The sequence below is a fragment of the Plodia interpunctella genome, chromosome 17 (genome assembly GCF_027563975.2).
Source record: "Plodia interpunctella isolate USDA-ARS_2022_Savannah chromosome 17, ilPloInte3.2, whole genome shotgun sequence".
Classification (NCBI taxonomy): domain Eukaryota; kingdom Metazoa; phylum Arthropoda; class Insecta; order Lepidoptera; family Pyralidae; genus Plodia; species Plodia interpunctella.
The window spans coordinates 6989418-7007867 of NC_071310.1; the positions used below are offsets into that span (position 1 = coordinate 6989418).

Here is an 18450-nt window from a genome sequence, read left to right on the forward strand (position 1 = left end):
CCAGTAATATTCTTGGTAAAATCGATAGTAAGCACTGGAACTGAAGCAAAACAGCTCGTGCGATTCTGAGTACGGTGGCTCTAGTATATAAGGCTATGTATTCGTTACATAAACTCCAGCGACAGCTAAGGGGAGCTCGACCAAAATACCGGGCACCTGACGCCGCGCCTGGGCGGAGCGGACGCATGGTGACGAGTGGAGCGATTTTCTTTGTTGTTGAATTTGACAATAACTTCTCTTTCTTCTGAGCATTTCCCGATTACATTCGCGCCTGTGATTCCTCGAAGTTCAGTGTACGCTAAAAAAATAACAATTTTCTATTCCGCATCATATTTATGACTTCTTGTCAACTTTATTATATATATATCTATAAATTATTTCAGTTAGAATAGAGGTGATTAAAGTAAATCATTTATTTTGGACTAAAGTACATATGGAAAATTACAGTCTATATATCTATGTTTATCAATGGCCAATAAAATAAAAAAACTGACGAAGGCCTCCACTTATGTTTTTTATTTCTCCTACAATTTTGTTAAACAGTCTAGTAAAATAAAGTGCCCGTTAAGGAATTCTATGTTATGGTAAAAAGGTGTTTTGCAATGTATTTGGATGGGTTGACGTGCTGTCGACTTTACACGAGAATTTATTTGTTTATCGATCACAAATTTCCTGTGTAAGAGGAATACTTATCCCTCTTTATTATTTATATTCAACGAATATAGAACACCTAAAACGCACAGCGTATCACCATGATCGCTCCTCAGCGTAGCAACGAGCCTCACAAAGCCCGGCTGCGGTCGGTCGTCTTACCGACTGTACATACCTATCACGTAGCGGCTACGTACCCTATATACCGGCTACGTAGCAACTACGTACCAGCTATGTATTCACGAGTTGTTGACACAGTAATCACTGGGCTACGGCCAAGACGGGTAAAATATTCAATGGACCTCAAATTCGCTGACGGATATTGTTTTAGATTTTTGAAGCACGAAAATGAGATGTTTTTTTATCATCAAAAAAGTCCTTTGCCCCTCTTCAATTTCAATTCAATTGATTTGCCATGCTAATAATCACAAGACGTTTGACATTATATGTAATAAGTAGTGCTGTTTGTAATACTTTTTGTCGTATCTGAGGTTTAAACATCTGTGCTTTTGGGTACAAATGTTTGTTATAACTTTATTGTACGAAAAATAAGTACACAAAATTAAAAATAATGTTGTACTTTTAAATTTTAATACATGTTCTTCTTTATCTGACTACCTAGTAGTGACCGTAGTGGTCACCAGGTTCCGCCTGTCACCAAGCGATCCTGGTTCGATTCGCAGCGCGTGTAAATATTTGTGCTTATTTATTGCTTTTACTGACATCTGCAGTTCTTCTGGGTGTTATATATGCGAACATTGTAATGTTCTTATATATGTCATGCGAACACACCAGCGTTAAAAATCGTTGAAGTTGTCACTATAACCGAAATCGTTCGAACATCATCGTTATGATTATGTGTTCGTTTCTGTTTGTGTCGATCGGACCCCCGATACAAGCTTAGGATTCAGCGTAGGGCGTTGAGTGTTGTCCAATTGTCAATTTATCGGTCTTCTCATTTTCGCTTCTCATCGTGTAACTATAGTAACCAGTATATAAACCATTGGTAGTCAAACTGCACTGTAGTAATTCGTCACCGTTTCACCTGTCTCCTAACATTGTCATGAACTGAGGTTCAATTAGGTTTGTTTTGAGCGCACCGTTGAGCACAGGCCCATGCGGGCGTCGATGGAACACAAACTAATAGGCGAAGCACAGTACAGTTTAAAGATTATTGCTACTGACAATCATGTTATTGTGCCACTCAGGTACAGCTCATATCCATAAGAACATTTATGTAATAAAGAAAAATAAAATTATAGTAGGGTGTATAGTAACCTGCAACCTATTTAAATGTCTTTTACCATACTAAAGTATATTTAACGACCTCGATGGCGTAGTGGTCACCACGTGTTCGCTTGCTATCTAAAGATCCCGGATTCAATTACCAGCGCGGGAAAATATTTGTACTTTCTTTCACAGATATATTTGCCAACGGTTTTGAGTGTGATGTGTCCGTTTCTGTGTTTCACCGGACCCACGATGCAAGCTTAGTGATTAGTGTGTAAAGTGTTATTGTACATTTAAAAACATAAGTTTTTTATTTAAACCAAAAGCAGTACTGACTGTATGATTGGATGTGGATTACTGCCGAACATGATTTTTTTTGTCACCCATGGAATGCAATAAGATACCACAATAAAAGTTTGTATTAAAAATGATATTTTTGTAAAAAACTTTAAACTTTAAAAATTTAAAGGTAAAACTGAAATGTTCTTTCCCATATAGTATGTTAAGAATTCGCTTAGTAGACGCACATAATAAAAATTCAATTTAGAAGATTCAATCTGTACTGCATCTATCTTTACGGTGCATATATTGCATAGCAATTTGCAATATCATTTATATCCGTGGTTATTGATATCAGAGTTTGTATTAGCGTTACAGAGCGAGTAAAATAATTTTTTTTTATGTATTTTTTTTCAATCATTTTGGATAATTCTAAAATACTACTTTTAATATAGCTTTGTTTATTTTATTTAATGGACATATTAAAACCTTGTGAGCGTCCTCTTTTATTTAAGCGTTTATCCGGTTGCCGCCGCCGCCATAAGGGGTTATTATAGGCCAAAGGGATGAGATCATAATGATATGATAGATTTGCTTAAAAATGGGTATATCATAATTATTATAGTTTCATGTTAGTTTTAACGAGAATTGGCCATCGATTCGCTAACAGACAATAATTAAAATTATTCTAAGAGTACATTGCACCAATCAAATTTGGCATTAACTTTAATCTGCACAGAAAAACGCAAAGTACCAAACGCCTTTTGCATGTTAACGTTAATGTTGACTGGTGCAATGAAAAGGCGTGTGATCTGATGCAATGTTGCGATCGATGCATATGCACCGCATCGTCTAGTAAAACTAGTGCAAACTGGTGATTACCAGATAAGCTGGAACGCGCGCCGTTTAGTTTACACTTCGTAAAATTTTGCACCATGATAAGAACACTTTGCCATTCTCTTTGCTATAAAGGACATCAATATCAGCGAGCATTTATGTTTATTTTGATATGCGTGCCAATGGTCTGCCTGCCGAAGGTATGCCGAAGAACAATCGAAGTGGGGAAGAAAAATAGGTAAGCGGTCCCTGGGTTCCCAAGCTTTGTGGTTGAGGAGGACGGGAAAACGTTCGTTTGAATAAAAGAGAGATTCTTGGCACACATGTTTTTTTAGAAGTCCAATGAAACTATTTTTGTTAATTTTCTTTTACCCACTATTTAATAGCTTTTAATTTCCTTTTGTTTTTTTTTTTATATTTCAGTATTGCAAAAAATTGTAATTTTTACAATCACAGAAAATACCTAAGTAAAATTAAAAAAAAATGGAATCTTTAAATAATAGAAAACATATTAAAATGTTGAATATATTTTCTCATAGTCTCATCGTATTTATCGTTAATCGACAACATACATTGCTCGTTTTATCGTATATCAATGCATAAGCTCAAATTAAAACTACGCGAGCACCTAACGTCAGTTACATAAATACGCCAATGCCAAATACCACGAGACGTCCGCGCAAGAAAATATTTTCAGATTCCATTTGCACGAATTTTCTACGAGTAGGTACATATGAGTTACGAGAAGAAAAAGAATTGCGAGGCACGTACAATGCATTCGCTACGGCGCTGCTACGAGCCGCTCAAAAATAAGAAACGCGTCGTAGCACCGAAAGTTTATCAGCTACGCTACGAATCGGCGCGGCGTAGCCGATGAGAATATAAATAAAAAAGGCATGTGCTTCCGTACTAGAATAGTACTTACCACTTCATATCCTCCCGTTGACGGGATGTAGCCTGTCAGCTTATAGGCAACAATTGAATCACCAAGGAGGGTTGACATCGGATATGTAGTCGGTTGTAAAAGCAGCCGTTTCAGTTGGTTCATTTTGTTATGCTGGCTTTTTATGCAGGCTCGAATGAAATTAGAAATTCGGGAAATTCTCATCCTCACAAACTTAGTAGGCTAAAACAAAATAAATAGTGATATAGTTCGGATAGTTCAAAATATATTTTCTCACGAAACGTATTGAGCGGAAGTTAGTATAATTTAAACTTCCTGTATCCCCCTCGGACGCTGCATTTACTGAAGCAGAATGAAGCCAGCGCCATCTCGCCGCCGGTAATGACGTCACGGATAAAATCCGCGTTTATGAGAGTATCTGGAAATCCAGCTAGTAGGATTCTGCTAATATTACTCTAAATCCGAATAATAAGATTCCGTAGCCTTTTTAAAATAAAATATTTACAATGAATATTGGATACAAAACTGAATAATTATAATAGTTATTCTATTTATGTCTGCACATCAACCTACCCAAATTCATTGCAAATTCATCCGTATTAATGCGGCATAAAGATCCACGCAGGGTAACTTGATGTGCGGTCGACTGTACATGGATGAGAGTGAGGCACATGACAGAGCGTGGCGTACAAGAAAATAGACCCATGCTCAGCAGTGGACGGAAAATTATTTTTACTACTATTTTATTTTCTTCTACTCCCATTTTCGTTATCTATATTATATATATCTTTATTACATATGTATACGTAATACATATATAATAGAACTAAAGTGGGATGTCTGTACCTATGTACATCTATATGTTAACAAAATATTATGGGGTCTGTATGGGTCTGGTAGAAGCCAAAACATTTTTTTTAGAATTTTTGTCTGTCTGTATGTTTGTTCGCTATCATGCAAAAAATATTAAATGGAATTGGATGCGGTTGACAATTATATAGCGAATGGTCTAACTTTTCATCTGGTGTAGGTTTGATCGCAAAACGTTGCTTAGAACAAGATATATTGACAATAACAAAGTATGAGCGGGAAGCCGCTGGTAAAAGCTAATTATTTATCAAAATAATATTGCTACCATTCCCATCTTTTGTTGGTAACATACAAAGTCGAGTTATAATAGACTTTTGAGGACACTGCCTCGAAGCCCGCACCGTGAAGCGTCGCCCTCAGGTGATGTTCGTGTTCATGGCCGCTAACGACCTCACTGCCATAATAAACGCAGTACACTCCCTGTTTTATATGTTCAAGCGGGGGTTCAACTATGCGAGTGTCTTTTACTTTCCAGCGCTCAATTTCGCTCTGCACCGCTGAGTACAGTCAACAGCACATCAACCTACCCATATTCAATGCCTATTCGCCGCTATTACCCCGCCATAGAGGTTCATGCAGGGTAACTTTATGTGCTGCTGACTGTACTAAGAAAATCGCACGCATTCGCACTCAGTTATCACAATGGTATCAAAAGTTCATCAATATATTCTTATTTTATTTATTTATAAGTAACTTTACTGGTTTTTATGTTAATTATATACACATACATTAAGTTCATTATATATAAATATTATATAGTTTTAGCATTTCTTATTTAGTATTTTTTATATATTTCAGTTAATTAATTCGCAGTATAAGTAATAGAAATATCTAAGTAAAGTAATGTAAGTAATAAATAACCATTTACTAAAATAATGTTATAACTAGGTATATTAAAAACAAAAAAAAAACTAAGTAACTACTGATGAAGATTTCAGTTCATCGCTGACAAAATCTTTTGCACGCATTGGCCTGTACGCAAAACAATGTGGAAACCATACAGTTTTTAATATCACACTACATACACGTGGCGTGGGACACGTAAAAAGAATGTTTTGTCGGAAACAGGATTTGCTTTGTACATTAAACTATAAAAATATCTTCGTGTTATACGTCTTATTTGTGTTTTTACTCCGCAAAAGCATTTAAAGGGCAAGGGGAAGGGGGGAATCTCCTGTGGATTTTTTTAGTTTTCACTAAGTATATATATTGAAAGTAATTGATAAAATGTTATGGTGGAGCTAGTGCGCGGGTTGGCTCAGACTTAATCTGTCATCTGAGCGCATTTGTCATCCGGTTGTTTCCTGAGTCATATGACGTTGGAGCCGAATGTCTGCTTTCTTACTTTTTTCTTCTCTTCGCACTTACAAATAAATATAATTGGTATTAAAAATAATTTTCCACTAGCATAGAACCAGCTAGCATAGAACGTAGTTATCATAATACAAAAAAAAGTTATATTAGACGCTTTATAAAAGTTTTTCAAGCGCTTGCTTGTTGTTAGAATAACTATTATAAAGAAACAATCGATCAGATTTGAGAAATATTTGGATAAATGAAGATAGAGTAGAGATACTTGGTATTGATCCCACATCTCTGATGAAAAAAGCAAAATCTTTACACCTCACGAAACCCAAAATAATAAAACGTAAATACCCCCAAGCAGTTTGCATGCACACCGGTACAGGCAAGGCCGAAAGTCTATTGTACATTATCTATATTCTATACGAGTTGAGTTCCGGCACTACCGTGGCAATATCATAATGTCATATCTCTTTAATTTAGCATTTTCCCGGTTCTTTCAGTCCAGGGTCCGATTTCCTACTTTTTCGACTCCACTTCGCACGGTTTTCGGCTAGTTGTCATACCATTGGCAGGCATATAATCCTTGATGACATTATCGATCAATATAATCGACGATCTAAATTATTACTGTCACTTAGGAATAATACAAGTTGTACTATTTCACGAGTAATATAATAAGGGAAATCGGTTGACTGCTTCTGAAGATTATCCTCTCAGAAGCGGGGGATTTGATTTTATAATATTATACTTATATATAACTCAAATAAATACAAAAGAGAAGTTGAATTAAACAGTAGTTAAAACTATTAATTGGCATATTGAAGTTACTACATGTACGTACCGTCTATAGAATATTATAGAGTAAACCTTAAACGACAAAAATAAATAAGAAATCAATTAAGTGCTAGTTGGACTCGCCCTCCAAGGGTTCTATACCAACTGTATATTCCGTCACATGGGTAGCCCTCTCTCTATAAAACATTAATGTAATAACTAATTTAAATGCACATGTTAGTGAGAACAAATAAATGACTAATGGGTAGCTCGTCCATCTCACAACGGTGTAACCACAGGCATAGCGGAATGAAATAAAAATAATTAAAATCGGTCAAGCCTTTGCACTTTTATCGCCGTCTGTACCACCCTAGCCCGCGGGTGGCCGGCACGCTGCTCTCTTTGAGTTTCTTTTCCGATGCAAATTCCCGTCCGCGTTGTCGCTGCGACATTGCACTCGGATGTACTCCAGCTTTCAGAATACCTTTTTAGAATAAAGATAAGGTTGACTTGAGATATCTTTCTGGGTTGGGGTGAAGTATTTCTTTATATATTTCTCACAGCTGTGGTTATATAGATGTGTTAATTTAACAACTTCAGTATTATCTTCTAGCGTTTGCCAGCGGATTTACGTGCGTGAAGTATACATATTTACACACACATACGTGATTTTCTTTGAAGAAATGAGTCTGCGCCCGCGTAATGATATAACAACAGTATTTATATAATCTTACACCAAATTCGTGTAAAAAGTACAAAAGGTGGACTCATTGAACTTGTTTTCAATACAAGAAAAATATTCTTGCTGCGTAAGCTCTATAAAATTGGTGTAAAATGATCTTTTATTTATGTTTCAAAATTGATCCGCGGTCCAATAGCTTCTATAACATTAAACTTTATATGGTAAACAAGTAAACGTTTCATATTACTATACAGTCCAGTTACGGTACGATCCTAGTCCGAAATAAATTACAATATCTACTAACAGAAGATTCATTCTTGATTCAAGTAAACATTCAAAATTGCAACTAACTGCGTGTCACGGGCGTTCATTAATTTGAGATGAGCCTGCTGTCATTAAACGAAATTTTGTTTTCTTACAATGTTTATACGGAATCTAAATTTGCGTGGTGCGAGGATACATAATCCATCGACGAAGCGCTGGCTTAACTGTCGGCATGGCTGGAATTTTTTTCTACAGAAAATACCCCTTGTGGGGTTTTGACGTCATTGGTACCTATACTAAGGAGTGACGCTCCCCGGCCGAACGCTCCTAGCTCGTAAATCAATATCGACAGACCCTTATTAATTAGTGCGTTGCGGACTCCGCGACCCCGTCCCCGCGCCCCCTTCCGGATAAGAGTTTTTAATTATCTGAGTGGCGTGACACCTTGGCGATGTAAACGCGACGAAAGATGCAAATCTACTATAGGTCTACCATAAATTTTATCTACGATGAATGCATTGCATTAGCGCATATTCGTACCTTCAAATTGATGGTACAAATATGGGATACAGATCAGTTGAAGTTCTAAACTTAGATTAGGAAAAAAAAATCTGTGGTTTTAAACTTGATCCCATAAAAAGATGATAGTAAACCCCTGGTCTGGTCGTAGGTCGGGTCAAAGTACGGAAAAGAGTTATATGAGACAAAAAAGCATAATGGTTTTCTTGCCACTTGTTTGAAAACTCGCCTGTACATGTACCTGTAAAGTTATCTAAAGCCGGACATAAGCAGGACTTAACAAAACTCGTCTCTAAGTACTAATCCTCTTGCCTGGCGTCCAGTACCGTCATCAAGAAAAGATTATCGGGCCGATGTTGTAAATCGGGTAACTCCGGGAGGCGCAGTCCCTCGGGCGCCTCGTCCGGTGCGCGTCAATTAGGTAGGACACGAAACAGCGACCATATACAGGCTCATGTATGTCACTCTCAAGTGACATTATCTGAAGTAGATCCAAGTATTTAGTCTGAAGATAAAAGTATTTTTTATTGGAGCCTTTTAGATTTACGAGTTGGTGTGCCTATACTGTGCAGGTGGAGCTAGTTCTTCTTGTCTGGATTTTTATTAGTGTCTAAATGAAACTACATAATCGTGTTCTTAACTGACGTAAGCTACAGTACTATCAAAGATATAATAGTTTTAGCGAATTTCTCATTTTCAAAGTATTAATGAATGTTGGCAAGCAATCAGCTCAGCCATTTCGGTCAGTTCCTCCCAAGACCCAGGCCGATCTAAAAATTAATTTTCCAACATAATCTGACCGAGGATCGAACCCGGGACCTTCAGTGTAGCAGTCTGGCATGATACTAATGGTCATCACACAGCTGCCACAGAGGTCGTCGAAATATATTTATAGGCTTTTTTTCTGTCCAACTCTGTGTTCAAATCAGGGTGAGTGGACAAGAGAAGGGGGTGGGGGTGGCGGACACGCGAGATGCTGCCCACGTATACTAGGTATATGCCGGATATTCGAGCCTATATACAACATGGCCGCCTTGGGCACAGTCATTAATAGAAGGCGAATCGGCGACCGAGTTATAGTAGCTATTTGTATATGTAGAACGCGTGAATGAAGACAGTCGTTTACGATGGTGTTATCGCTAAGGACAATAGATTTTTTTCATGTCACATCCGATATTAGAAAAGATAAAATATTTTATTTAAATGTTAAGTGTGTATTTTTTTCCAAAGCAAATGAGTTTTTTACATTTTTGTTATAGCTCGCCAACAAAATGAGAGGCTTTCGACAAGCATTAGTATCTAAAAATATATATCAGCCTAATTTAAATTAAAAAAAAAATGAAGTGAAAAGTTCATTTCCACAATTGAACTGATACGATACGAAAGATACGAAAAAAGAAATTAAGTACCATACATTTTTACAAGGTTTTTCCTGAATATATATATTTCATATGATTACGCACTCTACTATACACGTAGTAAGCCATTCTAATTAAACGGCGCCCGTCTAATCTTGGTCCCTAATTACAATTCAGCGAGTTTTTCGTTTTCCCCGGTTGTTTGCGAGATGAAAGGAACAGTTCGGAAGTGCAGATGTTCGGCGAATCGTAATGCAGACCGACTCATTAGTCCCGCTCTATTTAGGGACCCGCGCGCACTCGAAGGTACAAAACGCAAGGGCTCCCCAGGCACAATGGACTAGCGACTAGTGTAAATTAAGTATTAATCTTGAAATATTAATTAAGATACAGAATTACGGCTTTATGCCTTACAGGGACGGGGTAGACAAAGCCAAGAGTTGGGAATATGTGTTTTGAGCTTATCTTCCAATAAGAATAACTTAAATTTTAAAACGTCTTCTAGTCCCATTTTCACGTCGAACCAGGTTAAGAAAGTATATGAAATATCTTTATTATATATTTTGTTATATATATGATGTGAAATATCTTTGTTTATAAGAATTATTAAGCTATTTCTACTATTTGTCGTCTTATATTTTACCGCTATCCTACTAATGTTATAAATATGAATATTTGAATGTATATATGTTATTCAATAGCGCAAAATCTACGCCATGGATTTTGATGAAAATTGGTAAACAGGCAAAATATAATCTGGATTAGTACATAGGCTACATTTTATCCCAAAATCTCCTCTTTCCCATAGTCTGGCTAATAAGAAACATATACTGCATATGCGTTGATCCAGCGGAACACTGACATACGAACCTGACTCACGCTTGTCTACTCGCGTTCGTCGTACATGGCTCTCCTGTGGTTTTGTTAATTTATCGGGAAGAAAAATTATAATATTGTGTGTGTGAATACTGTCATTATTAAGTTCCTTTGTTTCAAGGGATAAGGTTGTTTAAGGCTGCTTGTATCAGTATTATAAATGTCCTAACTAATCATCTTAATATCATGAACAAAATTTAAAAAATGTAATATTTAGATAAATTATGTTGGTTGAATATTATAATTAAAACAATCCTTCTCCTAACTTCCAAATTTTATTTCAAGGTATCGTTAGTATCGGTATTTGGTTTCTTTCAATAGTTTTTTGGTATAAAAAATACATTGCAAATAATTGTCATTATTTAACAATAATATTTATCATTAGAATTCATAAATAGAAAGAGACGGATGAAAGTCCCGCCAATAAAAGTCGTTGGACGCGGGAACTGGGTCAAAGTTGCGCCAACGGGAATATGTATGTAAGTGGGTCTGTCTGGCTGCCCCCTGAGCGAATACAGCCGACCAGAGCGAAGTTATAGCATTCGTATTTGTTAAATTTAGAGTTGAAGTTGTCACAGATGGGCGTAGTCAATGGGCTCATATTTGGAAATGTCAATTGAAGTTTTTATATTTAACTAGCGGTCCGTCCCGGCTTCGCTCCGGTAAAAACGTAATAAATTATGCACCTAAGCCTTCCTCGGGAATCACATTATCCTTTGGTGAAAACCACAAGAAAAGCCGTGTAGTAGTTTTTGAGTTTATCGCTAACAGACATAAAGACGCGCAGACAGCGAACTCTGTTTTGTAATAAGTATGTAAGGATTCTCTTGTACTTTGACTCGTGTTTAATCATAATATTAATTACAATTTAGTCAAAAATACCACCCTAGACAGTACCCAATCCAAAGGTTTTCATCACACTGCACTAAGTTATGAATAAACTGACTACTAGATAAACAACTTAACTAGGCTTAAGTTTTTTCACGTCCTACATCCGGTTTTCCCCGCAAACTAAACTTTTGCACCATTTGCGCAAACTAGATTTTTGCACCATTGGCTGGCATATTATTCTTTACGACATTAAGCCAGCATTTCTTGAGCTCATTTTGATAGGGCCAGACGATAGCGGCATAGCCAAGGATTTTGCCAACAATATCATAATGTTTTGTTTGATGAATTAGTATTTAGTTAGTAGTATATACTCATGTGATACACCCAGCAGAGTCTAGAGCGCCCGTCTGGGTGCAACGCGTGGCGCATTTATAATTTTTATGTGCACCCGTTTTCTCTCGAGGTGTGTAATGTTCCTTTGTTTTTGAAAAGTTTTGAGGCGTAATGCTGGGCTTCACGTAATTTTTCCGTGTAAATATTTTACATTATTTTAGATTCTGGACATGCTTTTTGGTATGGCAAGTTATTTGTAAAGACAAGTTATTTGTAAAGACAAGTTATTTGTAAAAAATTACTTTAATTTATAAAAGAGAGGTACTTAAGTAGGAAACGGGAACGGGAGTTGTAGAAATAATTAAATTTAGTATTTTTTATTCTTAATTTATTTTGTGAGTTGACAATGTCATCGTCATAGATATTTACAAAGAAAGTTGACTGTAAGAGATCCCTACATGGGATAAGTCCGCCGTTGTACAATGTATCTTTCTTGTATTAATTTTGATTAATGTACTTATTTTCGTGCAATAAAGTTATTACAAACAAACAAACAAGAAATTATACAGACCGGGTTTCATACAGACCATTACAATCTTGCATCACCCCCATCTGACAGATAAACTAACTGCTAGATAAATCTGCCTGAAGTTATTTGACAGTTAGCCCTAACACTTTGAAACAGAATTTTTGACAGTATCACTTCGACGTGTTACTTAGGCTATCAGATACTTTATCAGCAAGCTGTGAGACGCATCTAAATCTCTATAAAACTGTATCTTTCGAATTCTTTCGTGACACGCTCTATTGGCACATTCATTATAATTTTTCTTTCGGTATTCGATCTGATTATAATAATTAAACATGTTTAAAATGACCATTTTATGTATATAAGAAAAGGAAAGAGACGAATCTGTAGCCATTATACGAGTATGTAGGTGCATCAAGTGACCCAAGTCTCAAAAATTGTTATGACGTTAAGAAATAAGCGTACGGGATGTTATTCACGATAACATCCCTTCGTCAACTTGAAAAAAAGAGCTGGAGATTTTCAATGGTCGAAAAGGGGAGGGCCGTATGGTCCAAAATGGCCACGCCAATCCGGCCCTCGTCGTATTCGATGTGGTTCTGCCTGGGCGCCATAATAGAAGCACTCGTCATGATAATACCAGCTATCTGCATTATGGGTGATTTGTACCGTTCGAACAGTACAAATACACGGGCAGAGCGGAAAGTAAGTCATGTTTGCATACACAGAAGGCAATAATAAATTAATAATAAATTAGTAAATAAATTAGTAAATAATTTATTTATCTTATTTATATTTAAATTTAAAATGTAGAAACCCCTGACATCACATTAATACACTCATTCAGAGTAATGTCGTTAAGTATTAAACATATGTTCTTGTATTATTGCTGGTTGGTTGGAAAAAAAACAATTAATGCTGGATATAAAGTCCTCCATTTTGTTTTCCAGTACTACCATCCCTAGATGTGTCTGTCTATTTTGCCAATTTTTTTGCGGTTTTGAAGCGAAGTTGGTGGTGTAATGGTTAAGACGCCCGCCTGTGGATCGAAAGGTCCCAAGTTCGAATCCTACTCGTGACACATGAGTTTGTATACCAATCTGACCCATGTATAGTAGTTTTCATCGACCACCACTTGCTTCCGGTGAAGGAAAACATCGTGAGGAAACCTGCACACTGGTTGATTCTTATTAACTTGTGTGTAAAATGGAGAAGGCAATGGCAATCCACTCCATTAATAATGCCAAAAAAGTCGCTGTGTGTGTTCATTCACGTTTAACCACGACCCTCAGCCATGAGGAATACGACTATGAAGAGAGTTACGTTGCCTAGCTAAGCTAGTATAGCATTTCCTTTTCTCATTTATTTGAGTATTTCTCATTTATTATAACAAAAAATGAAAATATCAATTTAATAATAAAAAAAAAAGAAATACTAAAACCAATCGTTCTCATGAAGATTGAGATTATTATTAACGAATGCCGCTAAGTTAGAAATAAAAATAAATTACTTTCTAACTTCGTCGTCGTCAGTGTCTTCCTCCTTTTTATCATTTTTCTCTTCTGCTACAACTTTGTCTTTCTTCTCCTCTTTTTCTTCTTTCACTTCTGTTTTTTCTTCTACCTTCACTTCTGCCTTTTCTTCCTCTGGTTCCGGGACGGCCTCTGCTGTATCTGTTTTAATTTCTTCTGAAATATCCTCGGTAGGAGCGAATGGTGTAATGACCTCTGGTGTAGCTGGGGGTGTGAAGTCATACATGAGAAACTCGTCATGATGGATAACTTCTCTAGAATCGTCAACTCCGCACGTTATGAACTTTCTGTATCTTTCAAGATCCACGAACCCTGATCCGCAAGGTCTATCCACGAGACGGGAAATCATCATGCCCTTTGCGACTCCATCACACACTATAACTGAACCAACATCGTCCTGCAAAGCAACATATATATATATAATACGATCTATTTATTTTTGTTATGTTTAATTATAAGTTTGTATAGTTGTGATAAAAATTAAGTAATTTAAATTTAAGTAATAAATTTTTGCATGATATATTTACACGCATAACCATTTTTTATCAAAGATTAGTAGACCATTCTAATGCTTCCTAAGTCTATCATATTCCATCTGTTGGACAAAACAACTTGGAAAACCTTGCCCAGCACTGGAATGAAATAGGTTAATAAACAATATTATAAACGACTCACCGGACACAACGCTCCGTATTTCTCTGACTGAAACAATAGTTAAAATTAGGAATAGAATTTTTCCCATTTTTTTGTATGTATCTTCGTTGAAATTTGGTGAGCACGCGCAAAATATATCCTGGAATCTAAATATTCACGGGAATGAAGCTCCAGGGCCTGGAACCCAGCCACTATTAAAACTGATAACTATATATTACTTAGAATAGCTATTACTAGTACGTACCAGACATGGCGGCGTGTCCATACATAAATAGGCGTCAACGTAGTTCCATTTTTTGGCGCAATACACAGGCGAATGTACGGTGACCACGTGCCTGCGCAGGTCAATTAGTAGCGGGATCAAGTATCCCTGGTTGAAAATTAATTAAGGGTTAAAATTAATTAATGTACGAGATCGTATGTAGTATATACGTGGTACGATCAACTGATCAACCAATATGCGCATGGTGGACTAAATAAAGACATGTGACAAAAGAGAAATGCTGGCCCATGGGAAAAATTACAAAATGGACAATGAAAGTGATGGATGAAAGAATTAAAACCTGCATATATTAGGAATGAGAATTGTATCTTTTTCGTAATTCCACACATACATCATCACACTCGCTTCCCTGTTCTCTCTCGCTCTCTCATCATACTCGTATTCTAATCGGGTTCCTAAGGTTGCCATTCCACTTTCGAAATATTTCATGTCATCCGTGAGGGCATCAAGCTAGCACTGTTTGGGTTTTGCCACTTCTATCAAGATGATTATTAGATACTTAGACTTATAACCCTGGCAGAAAAGGCAAATAACTTATATCAGATATTGAAGAAAAGAATCAAAAGTTTGTAACTAACATTTCTTCTGCTACCAAATCCATGATATGCACACTGTATGTAAGAAGGGTACTGGAGACCTGGTAGGTGCCCGTACCGAATCCTGTTGATGACGAAGTCTGCTCCCGGCTCTCTGTCATGGAAGGAGAACGGTTTGTGGGTCATCATCAGTGCCAGCTGCATGTTAGGAGTACACTCACTCCAGTGATTGGTTTTGTTGTATCCTGTAACACGTGATATTAACTTGAGGTTTTCGGTCGTGGAAAGTTGACGATTGAGTTTTTTCACTAATTTTCATAGTTTATTTTTCTAAGTATAGTCATCTTTAATTTTTATTTAATTTATTTATTTCAGACTTTTCAATCCATTTTGTTAGTAACAATGTTCTTAGCCTAGTGTTAGTAATACAGAAAACAAATACAAAACAGAAGTAGTGCCATTCACTGTCGCTCAATCCCATTTGAGATTGAGCAACAGTGATTGACATACGCACAGTCCAGTCTGCTTGCAACCATGCTCAGGATGCATCATCCGACTACACTTATCGCACTTCACTTACTTTGAAGAATAATATTCAATTTTTAATTAAATAAAGACTTTTGACTAACCTCTGTGTATGCAAATATGACTTATTTGTCGCTCTATACCCGCGTTCTCTAGAAATTTGTTGGTCCCGCCGTACACGGCGAATTTGTACCGTTCCCCCACAACGCAGATAGCCGGTGTTATTATCACGTGTGCTTCTATTATGGCGCCCAGGCAGAACAACATCGAATGTGACAGAAAGTGAACCTGAAAAAACAATCAAAACTCAGTGCACCTATACCTATCGGACTTTTTTTAAATTGTTCGAGGTTAATTCAGTTCTAATGTTAAAAATCACTTCCCGTCCCCGAAAGGCAAGGCTCAATTTCTATGAGTTTTCCGTTTTTTTCTATTCGAATAGCGGGACTCCCACTTTTTGGTAGGCACCGAGACAGGTGGGCTTCCCGTTATTCGCATTAAACATACACAACTTTCCGAGATAAAGAAATGAAAAATGCAATACGAGTATGTACATGTTTAGGTACTCACCAAATACTGCGCGTCGTTAATTGGCGCTATTTCACCCAAGAACCCCGCGGGATTCTTAAAATCCATGTCCACTGTAACATATTATAGAATAAATGGAATGGAATGATTTTCTTTATCGCAATAAATATGGTATAATTGGGCATGTTTATTTGTAATATTGTGAAGTGGTGGTGGTCAAGTGGTTAAGACCAGTGATCGAAAAGTCCCAGGTTCGAATCGTACTCTTACTACCTACGACTTATGTATAGCAAGTTTACATTGACCACCACTTGCTTTCGGTGAAGGGACACATAGTGGAGGAAACCTGTGTGTACTGGTTGACAGTTTAAATTCACTAGTGTGTATGCAATTATTTGCTACTAGACACGGTAGTCGTAAAAGTCATGGCAGATGCCTTTAGGCGGCTAACTCGAGAAGAAATACTAATTTAGCGTATGCTAATAGAAAAATATTTATTTACATAACGTAGCAATCCCGCCTATTTGTCCTGCGCCCATTGTGATTAGCTTTGGACACTCTTATTGTCGATGCGCTTGCGCTCCAAATTTGTAATGAAAATTTTCTATAAAAAATGTTATAAATATAGTTCACTTAATTTCACGGTTTTGATCACGACGCAATCAAGGTAAGGCTGATTTACTGAAACGATTGTAAACCATATTCAATAAAGTCTGAGTAGTGTAGTAGCGCACCACTCAACTAGGTTTATGAAACTAGTAATGAGTTTCAGAAATTTTATTTTATAGTCCTGGGGGCTTACCGTCATCTCTTAACGCGATCCACTTTCTGACCTAAACTGATCCGCAAATTCGTACCATCGAGTCAATTTTTTGTATGAATGCGATTTTATGTTCATAAATTGAACTGAGTTGGAACATTGGAATCGTTGTGTAAAAGTTGATGGTAGGCCCCCGAAGATATAAGCGTTTTTTTAATCTACATAGTACATATTATAAATAATCGCGCTTTTTTCCAATGCAGAGACTAGGCATTTCCACTTGGTGCTTACTTAATTTAAGTAATGCGCCACCTCTCTGTTATTGCTTCGTGGTGTCAACTGTCCAGTCAAGTGACCAGTCTCCCACTCGCGCTGATAATTTCAATTGGATCGCAGCTAAACTTCGATTGTTCCGCTATTTTTTAGATGAGAGAGATTTCAAGCGGACCTTGGGCTCTGAGACTGAGGATGTAGTCGGACCCGAGAACACGCTCATAACAACATATCAACATAATTTAGCCTCCTCCGCAAGTACGTAGCTCGCAACACGTGGTATCTCGTATGCAAATCTGAATACAAATTAAGACATTAGTAGCCGGTCGTTAGTGCAAAGATGTAATAGTGTCTTACTATACCCTATTCATCTTGGACTGAGACAAAAGGTAAACAAACCTTGAACAAAAAATCATTATTTCTCGTTATTCCTTTGTTAATTTTGTTCTTACTTTCTGTTAATGTTAAATTTGTTGTTGTTGTTGTTGTTTTATGGAGACATGTCGCTTACTTAAATGTTTGGCTTTTGTTAATTTCTCGTTTCTTTTTTGTTTACCATTTGTCTCAGTCCAAGATGAATAAGGTATAGCTAGTATTATTATTCAGAAGCGGTGGTGGTGTAATGGTTAAGTCGCCCGCTTGTGGATCGAATGTTCCCAGGTTAGAATCCTACTCGTGCCACATGAATTTGTATATCAATCTGACTGATATATAGTAGTTTTCATCGTGCACCAATTGCTTCCGGTGAAGGAAAACATCGTGAGGAAACCTGCACACTGGTTGATTCTTATTAACTTATGTGTGAAATGGAGAAGGCAATGGCAAACCACTCTATTAATAATGCCAAGAAAGTTGTTGTGTGTGTTTCATTCCACGTAACAACCACGACCCTCAGCCATGAGGAATACGACTATGAAGAAGAGTATTAATATTTCAGTCTAGTAGATATACTAGGTATATCATTATCAATATAGCGATAGCGATGATCAATTTTCGACAGAAGTATTTTCCGCGGGGAGTTCACGCGGCCCTCAGCAATGAGGAATACGACGCGAGGAGGAAGATTAAATAAGTTTATAACATTTTTTAACAGTAATTGTTCTCGGCCAACTCTTTT

At 36.9% G+C, this 18450-nt stretch overlaps 2 protein-coding genes across 2 annotated transcripts in view; one reads left to right on the top strand and one right to left on the bottom strand.

The window, feature by feature from the left end:
• lobo (lost boys) overlaps positions 1-18450 on the top strand; it is a 128752-nt gene that overhangs the window by 67728 nt on the left and 42574 nt on the right. The window lies entirely within an intron of this gene.
• Positions 13692-16948, bottom strand: LOC128676988 (uncharacterized). The gene is made up of 7 exons (XM_053757488.2): positions 16803-16948; positions 16343-16413; positions 15877-16060; positions 15290-15492; positions 14673-14798; positions 14450-14476; positions 13692-14171 (listed from the first exon to the last, which is right to left on the bottom strand). Exons 1-7 carry the CDS (start codon positions 16837-16839, stop codon positions 13749-13751), a joined length of 1071 nt encoding a protein of 356 aa, XP_053613463.1. The 5' UTR covers positions 16840-16948; the 3' UTR covers positions 13692-13748.

Coding starts and splice junctions, on each gene's coding strand:
- LOC128676988 (XM_053757488.2), bottom strand. CDS start 16,839: ATGGGCGCAGGACAAATAGGCGGGATTGCTACGTTAT. Junction 14,799..15,289: donor GATTTGGTAGCAGAAGAAAT/GTTAGTTACAAA, acceptor ATTTTCAACCAG/GGATACTTGATCCCGCTACT. Junction 14,477..14,672: donor TGGACACGCCGCCATGTCTG/GTACGTACTAGT, acceptor CTATTGTTTCAG/TCAGAGAAATACGGAGCGTT.